Source organism: Hevea brasiliensis, chromosome 2 (genome assembly GCF_030052815.1).
Source record: "Hevea brasiliensis isolate MT/VB/25A 57/8 chromosome 2, ASM3005281v1, whole genome shotgun sequence".
In the NCBI taxonomy this organism is placed as follows: Eukaryota; Viridiplantae; Streptophyta; class Magnoliopsida; order Malpighiales; family Euphorbiaceae; genus Hevea; species Hevea brasiliensis.
The window spans coordinates 54608816-54628451 of NC_079494.1; the positions used below are offsets into that span (position 1 = coordinate 54608816).

At 36.4% G+C, this 19636-nt stretch overlaps 1 protein-coding gene across 1 annotated transcript; it reads left to right on the forward strand.

Moving 5' to 3' along the window:
• Positions 1 to 1934: 1934 nt before the first annotated feature.
• On the forward strand, positions 1935 to 4789 carry LOC110661796 (uncharacterized). The gene is made up of 4 exons (XM_021820558.2): positions 1935 to 2174; positions 3504 to 3576; positions 3654 to 3709; positions 4527 to 4789. Exons 1-4 carry the CDS (start codon positions 2116 to 2118, stop codon positions 4630 to 4632), a joined length of 294 nt encoding a protein of 97 aa, XP_021676250.2. The 5' UTR covers positions 1935 to 2115; the 3' UTR covers positions 4633 to 4789.
• Positions 4790 to 19636: the final 14847 nt, after the last annotated feature.

Here is a 19636-nt window from a genome sequence, read left to right on the forward strand (position 1 = left end):
TATACATACTCAAGGTGGCCAAATTTCCCTAGGTCCCATACATATTTAATTTTTCACTTTTCTTTACATAATTTCCTCAATTCACCACTCATTTAAAGAAAAGGATTAAATTAACTTACCTTATGTGGAGCTTTCACTCTTCTTAATTTCCACTTCTTTCCTTGATTTTCTTTCTCTAATCTTTCTTTCCAATGTCTAGTTAAGGGTTTTTAGTGGAGAATTTATGAAATTTAGGGTTAAGTTGGGAGTTTGGAAGCTTGATCAAGCTTGGCTATAGAGGAATTTTGAGAGAAATTTTAAAAGAGAGAGGGACAGCATAGATGTAGGAAGAAGATGACTAATTGTCTTCTTTTTAATTTTGTTTTTATCCCTTTTTAATTATCTCAAAATAGTTTAATTAATTAATAATTTCTTTATTGCATCATGCTTACCTAATGGGTGATGTCATAAAGCTTTTCATTTTTGAATTTTTCCTTTTCTTTTTCCTTTTCTTTTCCTCACCTCTTCTCTTTGAATTTAATTTTCAATATTTTAATTTCTTACATTTTGTTGGACATTTAGGCCAAAAGTCACCTCTAAAGGTGAATTGACCATTTTGCCCCTTACCGGTTTAATCCGTTTCTCCAATAGTATTTAATTGTTTCTAGAACCCTGGTTCAATTATTTGAACTGGTTCTTGGTTCTTTTCTGTGGTTTTCATAATACCCTTAGCTTCGCAATAATTCTTAGGCCTGGGGTGCCACAATGTCCCACTCGAAAATAGGACAGCGACTGACATCGTAGTCACTTCCTGTTTTGGTCACCCATCGCTGTGGCCTCGACTCATTTAACCCATCATGCCTAGTTTTCTTGATTTGCATTTAACCTTCATGTAATGGCCATAAATTTTTGTTCGTGACTTTTCTAGGTGACTTAAATATGGTTCTAAGCCCCTTGACTGTCCGGACAGACACCGGTCACCGAAATAGTAAAATATATAGGACTATGCATGTAGGGGTGTTACATATAATACTTATGCAAGAATGTTCTGTTACTCATGTTCTTAACAACTTAATAATAGAACATCCAACAAGGTATTAAAGGACCTTTTCAATTAAATATAAACAATTTATATTAATAGAAAAGAATATTTGTCTTTATTGAAGAATAAATATTTATAAGATACAAATAAATGATACGCTTTTTGGCATATTACTAATAATCTCCCACTTGCACTAGAGTCATTCATTACAATATCTAAGATCCATCTTCTCAAGATATCGGTCTAGTTGTGTTTGTTTCATGGCTTTTGTGAATGGATCAGCTTGTCAACTGATCCTATTTTCTGCATAGCTACATCGCCACGCATAACTATTTCTCTAATAACGTAGTAGCGCCTTGCTATGTATTTGAATTTTTGATGTTACAGATGCAGTATCACTTCAAAATACCTGAATGTACAGTTTGATTAACCAAATAATAAGTATCTTAAATAACTCTATCAGCTAAAAATAAGTATGCCACCTTATTCGAGATTATGAATCCATTTTAATCAGATTTTCTTTAATCGAATTCCACTTTAATTAGATTTTCTTTGTTAGATTTCTTTAAAGATAACAATCATCTAAAATCCCAACAAGTTTCTATCTAAGGAATTCAAGGAATTCAACCCTTTATAGTCGTATTTGTCATTTCTCTAATCAATTTTACACGCTTCTCTCACACCAACAATTATAATTTGTGCGTCAGATGGTTCTTACGAGGAATGACATTTGACCCATTTATTTACTATAGCTACAAAAGTGTTAAAAATTATTTGTTTATTATAATTAACCTTTAATTTCTGTCTATAAAAAAAAAAAAGAAACAAATTATAATTCGCATTTGTTTATAAGTTATAAATTATAATAATATTGAATTTAAAAAAAAAATGGACGATTTTAATACTATACCAATATGGTTAAAGCTGAGCTCCTTGAGCTTTTTATTGAAGTATCGGGATACCACAAAGGCGCTCGCTACAAACCGTGAACAGCTTAAGCCTACTTTGAAGCCACCACCGCCGTCGCCGTGGCCCGTGGTTGTGGTTCACCATTTTGAAGCAATCGTCGTTGTTTTTCACCGACCCAAGAAGTGATGGCTGCAGCTGTAGCTTCCAACTTGCCCAACAAACAAGCCCAATGGGATTTCAGCTGGTGACTCTATCTAATTTCACTGCTTTGTTCTTCTACGTGAATTTTCCTTTTAAGAGTTACTTGACATGGAGAAGTCATATATTTGGACAATATTATCTCTGTGATATAGGCATGTTTTCTTCATAATTTCTAATCAATTTTGCATTTGATATTTTTTTGTTGTTTTTCTAAAATTGATGTATAGGGCTACTGGATGAATAAGAGGTATCTTTCCATTTCTTGATTGAGAGAAATAATCTTTGATGATATGTTCTTCTTTATGAAGTAATTCTTACCAGTGAATTGTGTGTTACATCAAATGTTTAGGGCTGTTATAAGTTGCTCAGAAGGGCAGAATTTAAACTACAAATGTTATAAAATGTGTAATTTCAGTTTTCTGTCTTTGAGTTTTCCATTGTAATTGGGTGTCAGAAAGTTATCAGCGAATCAATCTTGTGGCTATTTGAATGATTTTAGGGTAAATCTTGAGGGTTTCAAGTAAAATAGATTTTGGAATGTTTACTGTGTAATAAAAATAATATTTGGTTTTAAATTTGTAGTTATCAGTGGTTTTTCTCCAAAGCATTCTGTCACATTTGAAGGGGGGAACAAATCCAAGAAGTTATGAAATCTCTTGACAGTGAGCTTTTTCATTTTCTCAAATTAAAAAAAAAATAAAAGAAAAAAAAAGAAAACCAAGTTTATTTTCCAGTGTACAGAGAAGTAAAAATACATTAAAGGGAGGTAGAAGAAACCTACTTATTTATTCAATTAGAATGATTATTTTTAGAATACTTAATGTTCTCTACATAGTTTAATTTTCAAGTGTGACAGCTGTAGAGGGATTATGAGGTAACCAACCAGTGCAGCCCTTGGACATTGTTAGAAGGGATTAGATATTCTTAGCATGCTTTAAGGTGTTATCAGCTACAATCTTAAGGCCTTGAATTTATTATATCAGAACTTCACTAAATTCTCGTAACAATTGTTGGATTCCAGTCTATTGTTTCCTTCAGATTTGCTGTTCAAAGATGGTTATTCAATCAGGCCAGAGATGTGAATTATCCTGTACTAAAATGATATAATGTTGCTGATTTTGAAAAATGAGCTAGCCTATATAGAATCTCTATGTTGAAAGTTCTAAAGCATATGGCAAGATGCCCTTGATTTCATAAGATTTGAATAATCCCAAAGAATTATATGAATATGGTGACCCTTTATTATTATCACCTTCCCTTTGACATTATATCTATTTAATTTACACAATACTACGATATTAAGATATATTTCTTTACCTAACAGAATTTCTTTATATGACATTGTTTGACATAAATAAATAATCACCTGCAGTGACTTGGAAGTAGATTTTGAGTCCGAGGAGAATGCTGCCATTGTCCATGCAGCCCTAGCAGTCGATAAGGAGGTGATTATTAAAATCTCTTTCTCCATTGATTGTTCTTTTGCTAGATTTTTCTTTTAAAAAAAAATCTTCTAATGCAGTTGCAGCCAGACAAAGTAAAAAGACACATGTCAATCTCTGGTGGGAAGTTATCAGTGTGAGTTTATTTCTGTAATGATTGATATATTTTCTATATTTGCTATTTAAATATAGTGACTAAATCTTCTGGATTTGCTTTCTAAAATAGTATTGAAGTTTGTGATTGGTATAATTTACCTTTATATCAAAACAATGAATACCCAAATTAAATTGAAAGGACTAAAAGAGAGAGAGAGAGAGAGAGACTACACATTGAATTTAACTTATTGTCAACCATGGTTTTAAGAGATTTAAATAACTTTATAAGTTGAAAAATTCTTGTTTGCTTCCATTTTGTCTAGTCATTACAGGTCATGTTTAAAGGAATATTTAAGGAAGCAACTGTAATTAGTTAAGATTTTCTTTTAGTAACTGAACTTGAAATGACCAACTACAACTAGTAGTTAACCATTTTAATGTAATGTCATGTGATAACTGACAGTGGCTGTGTATATCTGCTGATTATTACTCAATATTTCTAATCTATCTTGCCAAATATCTTTGAAAACTTGTTCTACGTCAAATAATTGACCTTATAAATTTTGGTTAGATGGTGCCTTTTTTTTTTCCTCCTTTTCCTTCCTTTCTTCTTTTGGTATACTGAAATTTGAATGAGCTAAACAATAAAGGACAGCTCTCCCATCTCACTTAGCTGGATTTTAACCTAAACCCTCCTGATAGACATTCCAAAATTCTTATAGCCGGGTTGACCCCTTGGAGTCTTGATTTTCGGTAGATCTGTGACTGTTCTATATTTAATTGGCAGTCAATCCAGTTAATTTGATAGTCTCCCACCTTCTAATTAATTTCTTTTTTTTTTTCCTCATTATTGACAGGCACTTTGAGGCAGTGGAGGCGAGATTTCTTCGAGCATCATTTTCTGCTTTCACGGACATCCTTACGCTTGCAACTAAAACAGTTGAAGAATTTGGGAAGGAATGAAATTGTAATATACAATTATTATCAACAAATTAGTTGTACTGTTATGTAATTGTAATTGATACCTGCCTTTCACTGATTTCTTAAAATATTAATATGCAGTTTTTTCAGTTCAAAAAAAAAGTATATATGCATTCCACTCTGATGGGACTTTTGTTTATTTGTGTTTCTGTTTCACATGCATTTGCACTGCTACTTCCAAGCCTGGCTGGAATTGGGTTGGTCCTAATCAGATCTAGGATTTTCACATTTGACCTAGGTCTGGTCTGATCCAAGTGTAAAAATGTATAATAAATTATTTTCTTAAACATATTTTCAATCAAATGGGGCTTCAAGAAAGACAATTACCAAGTTCTCCTTATTTCCTCACAAGATCACTTGCATTTTATTAGTTTGTATCATTTGCCAAAGTTTTATGATTATTTGCTAAATCAGACCACATTCTGATGTTTACACCAGACACACGATAGAATCTACTAAAGGGTGTAGGGCGTTCATCGAAAGCGACGCGCCATGCCAGCGCCCGGGTGCGGTGTTAAGTGAGCAAGAGTTCTGTAACACCCTCTCGGTAACCACTCCGTACATCCTACTGTTCCGGTGACCGGTGTCGGTCCGGACAGCTAGAACGTCCAGAAAAATATTTAAACTAAAGTCAGGAACCATAATTAACTCAAATATTAATAAGAAAAATTTAGTAAAAATTTTAGAAATAAAATACAACCAAGTTAAACTAGCCGGTGCCCTAGCGATGGGTAACCAGAGGGAAGTCGCGGTTCTCGCAACGAGGAGCCCTAGACCCGGGGAAAAATTTATAAAATAATTTTTGGGACTCCAGAGAAGGGTTATTGAGGTTCCCATGGCATTAGAATGCCAAGAAAATACCTAGAAAAATTTTTCAATCGGTACAGACAATTTTGACCCGTTAAGCCAAACGGAGGGCATTTTGGTCATTTTGCCTTCAGAGGTGATTTTTGGCCGACTTGTCCAATTGAGTAAATAATTAATATGACATAAAATATGAAGAAACATTACTAAAAATGAAATTGGAAATGAGTAGTGAAAGAAAAGAAAAGAAAATGCAAAATAATGCAAATAATGACATAGTATGATGTCATTTAAAATTACCAACCAATCACCATTAAGCAACTATTTGACTAACAAATAAAAGAAGTTAAAAGAAGACAAAAATAACAAAAAAAATGCAGCAGCCATCCCTCCTTTCCCATTGCAGCCGAAATCCCTTCACCATGCTCCTCCATTTTTGGTTCTTGAAAGCTTCAAATTTCCATGCTTCCTCACCCTAAAACCCATATGTCCCTTCATCAAAAATTAATCCCACACCTAGACAAAGCTTTTGGCAGCCAAGAAAAGGAAGAAAAGTGAAGTTTTGAGTTGGGAAAAATCTGCCCTATTCAAGGTTAGTGCACATATATACTTAAATCTCCTTTATTCCATGTTAAAGCCTTAAAGTGAGCAAGAATTTGTCACTTAAATGAATGAAATTTATGCTTATGCATGCCTTGAATTTCGGCAGCCCTAAGGAAGGAACAATAAGGGAGTGTTTTGATGGTTTTAATGGACTTAGCATGAATTGGAGATTATGTTTAAGTTATATATCTACATAGATGTTGAACTAGTGTGCTAATTGAGGTTTATGGGTAAATTGCATTGGACATTAGGGTTTTGAGGAATGAAAAATTAACTTGGCTTATCAAACTGTTAAAGAACACTCTAATGGTCAATAAGTGACCATTTGAGGTATGTTGACCACAATTTGGACTGAAAAATGGTATGGCAAAGTCAAGGTGTGAGCTGCCCTAGGGCGACAAAGAAATGGACTGAAATTTCAGTCAATTACACACCATAACTTTGTTGTGTTAGTCCAATTGGTGTTTGGCCAATTGGACATGAAACTAGGCTTATAATGGCACATTTTTGCTGAAGAAACCATGCCCAAAAGACCAAAGCAAGAGGACCAAAACTTGGCCCCAATCCGGATACCGCAATCGATTCTCAGAATTGACCAAATGAGCGATGAGCAAGAATCGCTCATTTGGCCATAACTCACTGTAGATTTGGTCAATTAACCTGAAATTCCCACAGCAATAGTGTCCAATGGAACAGTGAAGTTGACTCACAAAAACTGAAAATTCTGCTTGTGTTGGTTTAAACTTTGAAATGGTATAAACGCTTAATGCCAACAAGTTTGGAATGCCAAATGTGGTATGTTGGGAGTGCCAAAGTCAATGTACATATTTTTATTCTAAAAGTCAACATTTTTGTTGACCAATAAGATGAATAGTGACATTAAAAATTTGAAATTCACAAATTGAAGAATTTAAAAGTTTCAAATGCCCTAGTATACCTAACAAGATTGGTTTTGATAGTTTGGCATGCCAATAGGGTTCAGTTAGCAGTACTGCACATGGCAAAAATGCCATTTTGTGATTTCATGGCTTTTAGCCATTCTGACTTTGTATTGAGACTTGGCCTTGTGCCTGATACTATTTACAGCTTGTTAGCTATTCTGTTGCACACCGGGAGATGCATATGTGACCGATGGTGTGACGGCCCGAGGTACTAGGTACCCAAAGGCGCTACCCGTTATCCAGTCCAGTCGTCTAGTGTAGGTTACTTGGGGCAACCAAATGAATAAAAGTGAACAACGTTAACGAAATAATGGATATACCAATACCAAACAAAGAAAACATACACATTCTATACACATTCATTTTCTTGCTATTTTCTTCTATTATATTATTGCACCACTAAGTATTATTGCTTAGCGCGTTGCTTTTGCCACGCGTGTAACACCCCCGTTGTATAGCCTGGTATATTTCACTGTTCCGGTGACCCGTGTCAGTCCGAAAAATTAATGGGATTAGGGTCACACTTAAGACAATTTGAGAAGCCATAAACACAAATAATTAGTAATGTTTAATTAGTTAACTATAAATAAGAAAAACAGAACATAAGAGGTTAAACGAGCCGAGAGTCACAGCGATGAGTGACCTCCTGAACGCATCTGAAGTCGCTTTTAAACTCAAATTTCAACCGTAAAAGTGACGCTGCGGTCCTTAGGACCCTTATGAACACAAAGTGGAAAAGAGGAAATCACGAAAAGAACTGTTAAGTCACCAAATAATTAGGTCGTGAGCCTAAGAAATATTGGATTATTTGCAAACCGATGAACCTACGAGAGGCAATTTGGTCAATTGACCGAGAGTCGACTCGACCTAATCACAAATAAAATCGGAGAAAAGAAAATTTTGGAATCGAGAATTAAATTAAAGAACTAATAGAAAAAAAAAAATAAATAGAAAAAAAAAGATGGAAAAGTCAAAGTGATGACATCATGAATGATGTCATAAAGGCTTAATTAATTAATTAATTTATTTGGGATTTTTGTGGTCTTCTTTAAGCCAAAATTAGACAAAAAAAAAAAAGAAAAAGACTTCATCAAAAACGTGAACCATTCTCTCTTCCTCTCCTCACCAAAAAACTCCCATGAAAGCTTGATACAAGCTTGATTCCACCCACTTAACCTTATTTTGTCACTAAATTAATTCATAAAAACTTGTAAACTTCACTTGGGGAAGCATTTGAAGAAGAAAAGAAAAGGAAAAAGGGAGTGAAATTGAAGAATTAGAGCTAAAAATTCTGCTCACTTAAGGTTGGTACTCTTCCTTCATTCTCTCTTTGAATTTATATTTAAGTAGCTAAGTTACATTTGTAAGCAACAAATAAGTGAATAAAATCAAGCATGGTGGACCAAATAGAAGTGTGGGCAGCTAGGGTTTAGGTTTGAGGATGGATTATTTTGATACAAATTATGAATTTGTTTAGTGTGAATGAGTGTATAACTTCTAAGTATGCAATTAGAATTCAACAAGTGAGTTAAATGCATGAGATGAAGTAGTTAGGGTTTGAATGTTAGGTTAGTGAACCAAAATTTGGAGAAATGCATAAATGGCATGTTTGACCTATTATGAAGTGAAATAATGGTCAATTATGATCAAATGGATTGTGTGGGAATGGTAGGAAATTAAACCAAATTCGTAGGTTAATGGTCATGCTGCTGGCAGCATGACCAAACCTACTTTGAAGGACCAAAACTCAAATTTTACAAGCCTAATGGATATGCCACCAATTGGAGATGAAAATAGACATAAAAGAGCACAATTTTCATTAAGGAACCATTGCCAAAAACTGACCAAAACTTGGTGAAACAATTGACCAAAGTGAGTTGATAGCAGGCTGCCACTGCACTAAACTGACCAAATGAACAGTAACTGTTCATTTGGTCATAACTCGAGCTAGGTAGGTCAAATTGACCTGAAATTTTACCAGCAATTAGATATGATATAGACCTAAAACTTTCATGAAGAACACCAACCCAAATTAGGCCATTAACTCATTCAAATCATTGAGCAAAGTTAAAATTTCTGTACTGAAATTCTCCAGATTTTTAGTTGAGCAGCAAAGTTTGGATAGCTATAACTCTCTCTAGAAAACTCGGATTTAGGCGATTCTTGAACCGATGGAAACCTAAGACATAGTACAACATTTCATATGAAGAAAGTGAGACCAAATTATGAACTTAACTTGATCAAATAATTGACCAAAGTTGGACCAAAAACCTGCCAGCACCTAAATTGCAGTATGAACAGTGCACGTGAACAGTAAACTTATTTTGGCCATAACTTGAGCTACAAAACTCCGATTGAGGTGATCCAAAATTGAGAATACACTTAAGACAATAAGGAACATTTTCTATGAAGGAAGTTTTGTCAAATTCCAACAGTAGATCGACCAATGGAATAGTGCAACTTTGGAAAACCAAAACCGAAAATTGGCAATTTTGCCAAAATGACCTAAGCTTTAAACAAATGACCAAAACCAACAAGTTTGGTGACCAAAATGTGGTATGTGGGTGAAGTTGGAGTTCCCATACCTATTAAGCCTTAGAAAGTCAATAATTTGACTTGAATAGTGCAGTGAATAGTAACCCGAAACACAAAATTTCGAGAACGTCGAATTTAACACGTTAGAGTTAGGTAAATGTGAAGCTAAGTTTATTTTGAATTTATTTTAAGTTCTAGTACTGAAACATTGTAAAATTGTGTGTTTCAGTTGAAAAAATATCGAAGGAACCCGAGGAACCGAGTCGAGGCTAAAGGACGACTCGTTTGAGGTTTGTGCACAATATTACTATGCTTTAAAAAAAATTCATTGATTAAATGAATGAAATATGCATTTTATTGTTGCTTTGAATTGTTGAAAGTATTGTGACCTTACTTATGATGTTTTGATTCAAATTGTGAAATTTATTGTGTATATTTGAAATGACAATGTTTAGCAAATTGTTAAGATAAGTTTTAAAACCACAGTATCACGACCATATGTTTGAACACCTCACTAGCACGACTTGTGGGGGTAATTAGTTTCGAATTTTGATTCCTTCTCTGGAGAAGTGTTGAGTTGTGCCAAGAGAAGAGGATGTGAATGGATATTCATATATTTGAGCTAGCTAGCCTTGTGACATGATTTCTCTTTAGCCTCGGCTATCGAGATTCATGTGATTTCTCTTAGCCTCGCTATTGAGATTCTATTTGTTTCAATGGCATGATTTAACCGTGGGTTTTATGAATTGTGATTTGATACTTTGAAATAAACTTGGTTTACATGTTAAGTCTTACAATGCATGATTGTATTTAATTTTCATGTTTAGTCAAATTTTTGAATGAATGTGCTTTAAGTTTTGCATAAAGATTATTTTAGTATATTGTGCACCATCGAGTCTTAGTACTCAATGATAGCTTTATTCTTGCCGCAGATACAGAAATTAGAGGAGCAGCAGATCGAGTCACGAGGTGTGTGAAGTCATCACTGAAGTCTTCGGCATAATTTATACCCTAATCAGAATATTTCTTTTGATATATATATTGCACATAAATGTATGGACATGTACATGGGTCTTGAGCACTTGTACAAAGTTTGTATAAAAGTTGTAATAAATTTTAGTTTGGACTTCTGAATGTAAATTTTAGTATGATGAATATATAAATTGTTTATCTTGAATGGAATATGAATAAATGATATTGATGGATGATTTTGAAGAAATTATTGAACTTGTGAATTTGAGAAATTGTTTGAGATTGAGTTTGAAATTAAAGTAGTGGTTGAGAAAAACTTTTAGAAGTGCTTTTTACAGGTATTCGAAGAACGGTTTTCTCAAAATACAGAGGAAACTCTGTCAAAATTTTTATAAAATTTGCGGAAAACTAAAATGGCCAAAAATATTAATTAGTTTTAATTTCAACTAAATGTTTTAAATACTTATTTGAAATGCTCACCACTTGTCAAAGATAAGAAAATTGTTTTAAAATCCCTTGTAGGGTACTTAATGAGTTATCGGTAGGTGAAGTTCGGTAGTTCATTAGGTATTCTACGGGATCATGTTATGCCTTACAGAGGGGTAAGGTGTGACATGTTTTAGTGGTATCAGAGCAAGTTTTTGAATTATGTTTTCAATTGTGAATTTGTGTCTTTTCTTTGTTAAGTACAACTGCTCAATGTCCATATTTGTTACATACAAAGGCATTACATCATGAATATGAACTAACGGAGGGAAATCTCCTTGTGTTACTTGTTCAGAGATACCCTAACTTCACTGAAATGGAAGAAGGATCGCTCGATTGAGCGATCTGCTGAAGCCGAGGCACAAGGGGAAGCCCAGCTTTACCGAATGTCGTGGGTCAAGAAGACCAGCCCACAAATGCCGCAAATTCTCGCGATTCGCAGACAGATAGCGGCAATGTTTCAACAAATGGTCAGGTATGCCCGCTCAAGCTCCACCCCAACCACTGTGGCACAACCACCGCCTCCATGGACAATATGATAAATTATTGAAGTATGGGGCTAGAATTTAAGGGTACAGAGACCCACTTGAGGCAGAGCAATGGCTTGAAAGAATGGACAGAGTATTTAAGAAGTCAGACCGCCAAGATGAATTAAAGTTTGAGTATTCGTGGTCTCTACCGCAAGGGGATGCGTATGGATCGGTGGAAGACCATCCCCACACTGGCGTAACCACCGGTCGACACGGGATGACTTCATCAGAGAGTTTAGATGAAATACATCCCGGATGCATATGTTAATCAGAAATTGCAAGAATTTTTGAGCTTAAAACAAGGAAATCGATCAGTGGCGGAGTATGAGAGGGCGTTCTCCGCCTGAGTCACTATGCGAGAGTCTCCTTACTACCAGTAAGGCAAGGTGCAAGAGATTTGAAATGGGTTTGAAGCCCAAAGATACGGATGCAAGTTGTAGGATTTCGACACAAAGAACTTCTCGAGCTTATGTCTCAAGCACTTGAATTGGAGAGAGTTGAAGCGTATAAAACCAGTGAAGGAAAAGTCGAGAAATTAGAAAAAGACAAGGGGGAAAAATCAGTTGAGCAGAGTTCGTGCTACCTCCGGAAAGAAAAAGAAGTTTAGTGGACCCAGGGTCGAGGTGGCAGACGGCAGAGGCAGATTTTTCCGGTCGAGACCCCCTAGGTCCGGTCGCAGCCTGCTGTGGGTTCACATTCTGCCCGCCCCTGTGAGACTTGTGGCAAGATTCATGGGGGGGAATGCTATTGGGCCATCGGAGCCTGCTTTAACTGTGGAGGCAAGGGCCATGTAGCTAAAGACTGCATTAGTGCTCCATCTCTGAGATATGGTCCAGCTCCTACTACTGCTGAAGGATCTATTCAGAGTCCTGCTCCTAGAGGTTCACAGTCATTTGGCAGAGGAAGAGGCAGAGGTAGAGGCACTACTTCAGGCAGTCAGGGCACAGTTGGTCAATCAGCACAAGGAAGTGCTTCAACCAGAATCTACGCAATGAAACAGCGAGAAGAGGCTGAGACTTCTGATGTGGTAGCTGGTACATTCTCTATCTCTGGTCAAGATGTATTTGTATTGTTTGATCCGGGTTCAACCCATTCATATGTTAGTGCTAGCATAGTCAGTTCACTTGCTGTTCCATGTGTGCAAATGGATTTTGAAGTGCTAGTAACTAGTCCGTTAGGATAAGAAGTCCGAGTCAACAGAATCTATAGAGACTGTCCTTTGGTGATCCAAGGACATGTTTTCCTGTCAGACTTGATTGAAATGCCCTTTAGAGAGTATGATATCATCTTGGGCATGGATTGGTTAGCCAGGCATCATGCTATGATTGACTGTAGACTGAAGACAGTCACTTTTGGTCTCCCTTTGTACGGTGATGTGGTAATACACGGGGAGAGGCATTTACTGCCATCAAACATCATTTCGGCTGCACTAGCCAGAAGGATGATTAAAAAGGGGTGTGAAGCATACTTGGCACATGTGATAGACACCCAGGTGGGGAGTCCAGCACTAAGGGACATCCCTACGGTATGTGACTTTCCGGATGTATTTCCTGATGAATTGCCAGGATTACCTCCAGAAAGAGAGGTGCAGTTTGAAATTGATGTTATGCCTGGTGTGGACCCAATCTCCATAACGCCATATAGAATGGCACCTGCAGAATTGAAAGAGTTGAAAGTGCAGTTGCAAGAGTTGCTTGACAAGGGCTTTATCCGCCCTAGTGTGTCACCTTGGGGAGCGCCAGTATTGTTTGTAAAGAAGAAGGATGGCACTCTCCGGTTATGCATTGATTATCAGCAGTTGAATAAGGTGACAATAAAGAATAGATATCCATTTCACCGAATTGATGACTTGTTTGATCGGTTGAGGGTGCAACGTGTTCTCCAAAATTGACTCGAGATCGTTATTATCACCGAAAGTACAAGAGCAAAGTATTTCTAAAATCGCCTCGTAACCCGCTATGGCCATTATGAGTTCTTGGTCATGCCATTCGGTTAACTAATGCTCCTACGCTTTTATGGATCCGATGAACACTATTTTCGCACCATACCTCACCGCTTTGTTGTGGTATTCATAGATGATATATTGGTCTATTCGAGGAATGCGTAAGAGCATGATAGGCATCGCGGATTGTACTGCAGACTTTGAGAGAGAAACAACTATATGCCAAATTGTCGAAGTGTGAATTTTGGTGAAAGAAATATCTTTTTGGGGCATGTAGTATCGTAAGAGGGCATTAAGGTAGATCCAAGTAAGATTGAAGTCGCCTTAATTGGAGGCCACCTAAATGTCACAGAAATTCGTAGTTTTCTGGGTTTAGCTGGATACTACCGTAGATTTGTGAAGGGATTCTCCATGTTGGCATCTCCATTGACCAAGCTGCTTAGAAAAGATGTAAAATTTCAGTGGACGGATAAATGCCAGCAGAGTTTTGATGAATTGAAGAGATGTTTGATCAAGCTCCACCCTAACTTTACCCCGGGTAAAGAATATACAGTTTATAGTGATGCTTCTCACAATGGGTTAGGCTGTGTGTTGATGCAAGATCGAAATGTCATTGCCTATGCATCACGCCAGCTAAAACCGCATGAGAGGAATTATCCAACACATGATTTGGAGCTTGCAGCCATTGTGTTTGCTCTTAAGATCTGGAGACATTATTTGTATGGGGAGAAGTGCTACATCTACACAGATCATAAGAGTTTAAAGTATTTGGGCACCCAAAAAGAGCTGAATTTGAGACAGAGGAGATGGTTAGAGTTGATAAAAGACTATGATTGTCTGATAGACTATCAGCCAGGGAAAGCTAATGTTGTGGCTGATGCCTTAAGTCGCAAGACTATGGCAAGTCTACGGGTTACTCCTTTGTCTTTGGTACATGAGTTAAGATCATTGCATGCTAGTTTAGAGATTAGTGATGATGGGCAGACAGCAGTTGCATGGCATGTACAGCCAGTGTTGATTGATCAGATTAGAATGGCTACTCAGAATGATCAGAAGTATCAGAAGTTGATGGAAGAAGTCCGACAGGGCAAGAAACCAGAATTCTCAATCAGAGATGATGGTCTCATCGCTACACAGGCGTAATGTGTGTTCCTAATGATGTTGATTTGAGGCGATCATTTTGAAGGAAGCACATGAGTCTCCTTTGCCATGCACCACGGTGGAACAAAAATGTATAGAGGGCTAAAGGAGCATTACTGGTGGATGGGTATGAAGAGAGATGTGGCAGAGTTTGTGTCCAAATGCCTAACTTGTCAGCAAGTAAAGGCAGAGCATCAAGTACCCGCTGGGTTGTTACATCCACTACCAGTACCAGAGTGGAAATGGGAGAGAATAACGATGGATTTTGTGATGGGACTTCCGAGGACACAGAAGAGTCATGATGCAGTATGGGTCATTGTTGATAGATTGACTAAATCTGCTCATTTTCTGCCAGTCCGGATGGACTACAGTTTAGAAAGATTGGCCAAGTTATACATCGATGAGATTGTGAGATTGCATGGAGTGCCAAGATTCATCGTGACGCATGCAGATCCTAGGTTCACTTCTAGATTCTGGGGTAGTCTTCAGAGAGCCCTAGGAACTAGATTGAACTTCAGTACGGCATTCCACCCACAGACAGATGGCCAATCTGAGAGGGTAATTCAGATCTTGGAGGATATGCTACGGGCTTGTGTGATTGAGTTTGAGGGCAGTTGGGATACACACTTGCCTTTGATTGAGTTTGCTTACAACAACAGCTACCAATCAAGCATTGGGATGCCTCCATATGAAGCTTTATATGGCAGAAAATGTAGAACCCCGTTGTGTTGGGATGACGTGGGTGAAAGAAAGATGATTGGACCCGAAATTGTTCAACAGACTGAAGAGAAAATCCGGGTGATCAGAGATCGACTTAGAGCTGCATCAGATCGTCAGAAGTCCTACATTGATTTGAAGAGAAGGGATATTGAGTATGCAGTGGGTGAGAAAGTTTTCCTCAAAGTTTCTCCTTGGAAGAGAATTATGAGATTCGGCAGAAAGGGGAAACTAAGTCCTCGTTTCATTGGGCCATATGAGGTTCTGGAGAGAGTGGGTCCTTTGGCATATCGGTTGGCACTACCTCCAGAGTTGGAGAAGATACATAATGTCTTCCATGTGTCTATGTTGAGGAGGTATCGATCAGACCCATCTCATGTACTACCAGTAGAAGAAATAGAAGTGAATCCAGACCTCACATATGAAGAAGAACCCATAAAGATTCTGGCTTATGAGGTGAAGCAGCTACGGAATAAGCAGATACCGTTGGTAAAAGTGCTGTGGAACCATCATTCAGGCCAAGAAGCTACTTGGGAACGAGAGGAGGACATGAGGAGACAACATCCACAGCTGTTCAGAGATTGATACCAGGTAAAAATTTCGAGACGAAATTTATTTAAGGGGGGGAGAATTGTAACACCCCCGTTGTATAGCCTGGTATATTTCACTGTTCCGGTGACCGGTGTCGGTCCGGAAAATTAATGGGATTAGGGTCACACTTAAGACAATTTGAGAAGCCATAAACACAAATAATTAGTAATGTTTAATTAGTTAACTATAAATAAGAAAAACAGAACATAAGAGGTTAAACGAGCCGAGAGTCACAAATGATGAGTGACCTCCTGAACGCATCACGAAGTCGTTTTAAACTCAAATTTCGAACCGTAAAAAGTGACGCTGCGGTCCTTAGGACCCTTATGAACACAGTGGAAAAGAGGAAATCACGAAAAAGAACTGTTAAGTCAGTCAAATAATTAGGTCAGGGAGCCGGAAGAAATATTGGATTATTTGCAAACCGGGATGAACCGGCGAGGGGCAATTTGGTCAATTGACCCCGAGAGCTGACTCCTGACCTAACTGTCAAATAAAATCGGAGAAAAGAAAATTTTGGAATCGAGAATTAAATTAAAGAACTAATAGAAAAAAAAATAAATAGAAAAAAAAAAAAGATGGAAAAGTCAAAGTGATGACATCATGAATGATGTCATAAAGGCTTAATTAATTAATTAATTTATTTGGGATTTTTGTGGTCTTCTTTAAGCCAAAATTAGACAAAAAAAAAAAGAAAAAGACTTCATAAAAAACGTGAACCATTCTCTCTTCCTCTCCCTCACCAAAAAACTCCCATGAAAGCTTGATACAAGCTTGATTCCACCCACTTAACCTTATTTTGTCACTAAATTAATTCATAAAAACTTGTAAACCTCACTTGGGGAAGCATTTGAAGAAGAAAAGAAAAGGAAAAAGGGAGTGAAATTGAAGAATTAGAGCTAAAAATTCTGCTCACTTATGGTTGGTACTCTTCCTTCATTCTCTCTTTGAATTTATATTTAAGTAGCTAAGTTACATTTGTAAGCAACAAATAAGTGAATAAAATCAAGCATGGTGGACCAAATAGAAGTGTGGGCAGCTAGGGTTTAGGTTTGAGGATGGATTATTTTGATACAAATTATGAATTTGTTTAGTGTGAATGAGTGTATAACTTCTAAGTATGCAATTAGAATTCAACAAGTGAGTTAAATGCATGAGATGAAGTAGTTAGGGTTTGAATGTTAGGGTTAGTGAACCAAAATTTGGAGAAATGCATAAATGGCATGTTTGACCTATTATGAAGTGAAATAATGGTCAATTATGATCAAATGGATTGTGTGGGAATGGTAGGAAATTAAACCAAATTCGTAGGTTAATGGTCATGCTGCTGGCAGCATGACCAAACCTACTTTGAAGGACCAAAACTCAAATTTTACAAGCCTAATGGATATGCCACCAATTGGAGATGAAAATAGACATAAAAGAGCACAATTTTCATTAAGGAACCATTGCCAAAAACTGACTAAAACTTGGTGAAACAATTGACCAAAGTGAGTTGATAGCAGGCTGCCATCGCACTAAACTGACCAAATGAACAGTAACTGTTCATTTGGTCATAACTCGAGCTAGGTAGGTCAAATTGACCTGAAATTTTACCAGCAATTAGATATGATATAGACCTAAAACTTTCATGAAGAACACCAACCCAAATTAGGCCATTAACTCATTCAAATCATTGAGCAAAGTTAAAATTTCTGTACTGAAATTCTCCAGATTTTTAGTTGAGCAGCAAAGTTTGGATAGCTATAACTCTCTCTAGAAAACTCGGATTTAGGCGATTCTTGAACCGATGGAAACCTAAGACATAGTACAACATTTCATATGAAGAAAGTGAGACCAAATTATGAACTTAACTTGATCAAATAATTGACCAAAGTTGGACCAAAAACCTGCCAGCACCTAAATTGCAGTATGAACGATTGCACGTGAACAGTAAACTTATTTTGGCCATAACTTGAGCTACAAAACTCCGATTGAGGTGATCCAAAAATGAGAATACACTTAAGACAATAAGGAACATTTTCTATGAAGGAAGTTTTGTCAAATTCCAACAGTAGATCGACCAATGGAATAGTGCAACTTTGGAAAACCAAAACCGAAAATTGGCAATTTTGCCAAAATGACCTAAGCTTTAAACAAATGACCAAAACCAACAAGTTTGGTGACCAAAATGTGGTATGTGGGTGAAGTTGGAGTTCCCATACCTATTAAGCCTTAGAAAGTCAATAATTTGACTTGAATAGTGCAGTGAATAGTAACTAAACACAAAATTTCGAGAACGTCGAATTTAACACGTTAGAGTTAGGTAAATGTGAAGCTAAGTTTATTTTGAATTTATTTTAAGTTCTAGTACTGAAACATTGTAAAATTGTGTGTTTCAGTTGAAAAAAATATCGGGAAGGAACCCGAGGAACCGAGTCGAGGCTAAAGGACGACTCGTTTGAGGTTTGTGCACAATATTACTATGCTTTAAAAAAATTCATTGATTAAATGAATGAAATATGCATTTTATTGTTGCTTTGAATTGTTGAAAGTATTGTGACCTTACTTATGATGTTTTGATTCAAATTGTGAAATTTATTGTGTATATTTGAAATGACAATGTTTAGCAAATTGTTAAGATAAGTTTTAAAACCACAGTATCACGACCATATGTTTGAACACCTCACTAGCACGACTTGTGGGGGTAATTAGTTTCGAATTTTGATTCCTTCTCTGGAGAAGTGTTGAGGTGTACCAGTAGAAGAGGATGTGAATGGATATCCATATATTTGAGCTAGCTAGCCTTGTGACATGAGTTCTCTTTAGCCTCTGGCTATCGAGATTCATGTGATTTCTCTTAGCCTCTGGCTATTGAGATTCTATTTGTTTCGAATGGCATGATTTAACTGTGGGTTTTATGAAATGTGTTTTGATACTTTGAAATAAACTTGGTTTACATGTAAAGTCTTACAATGCATGATTGTATTTAATTTTCATGTTTAGTCAAATTTTTGAATGAATGTGCTTTAAGTTTTGCATAAAGATTATTTTAGTATATTGTGCACCACTGAGTCTTAGTACTCAATGATAGCTTTATTCTTGCCGCAGATCTGAGAAATTAGAGGAGCAGCAGTGAAATTCTTGAGGTGTGTGAAGTCATCAGCTTGAAGTCTTCGGGTATAATTTATACCCTAACTGTAAATATTTCTTTTGATGTATATATTGCACATAAATGTATGGACATGTACATGGGTCTTGAGCAGCTTGTACAAAGTTTGTATAAAAGTTGTAATAAATTTTAGTTTGGACTTCCTGAATGTAAATTTTAGTATGATGAATATATAAATTGTTTATCTTGAATGGAATATGAATAAATGATATTGATGGACAGTATTTTGAAGAAATTATTGAACTTGTGAATTTGAGAAATTGTTTGAGATTGAGTTTGAAATTAAAGTAGTGGTTGAGAAAAACTTTTAGAAGTGCTTTTTACAGGTATTCGAAGAACGGTTTTCTCAAAATACAGAGGAAACTCTGTCAAAATTTTTATAAAATTTGCGGAAAACTAAAATGGCCAAAAATATTAATTAGTTTTAATTTCAACTAAATGTTTTAAATACTTATTTGAAATGCTCACCACTTGTCAAAGATAAGAAAATTGTTTTAAAATCCCTTGTAGGGTACTTAATGAGTTATCGGTAGGTGAAGTTCGGTAGTTCATTAGGTATTCTACGGGATCATGT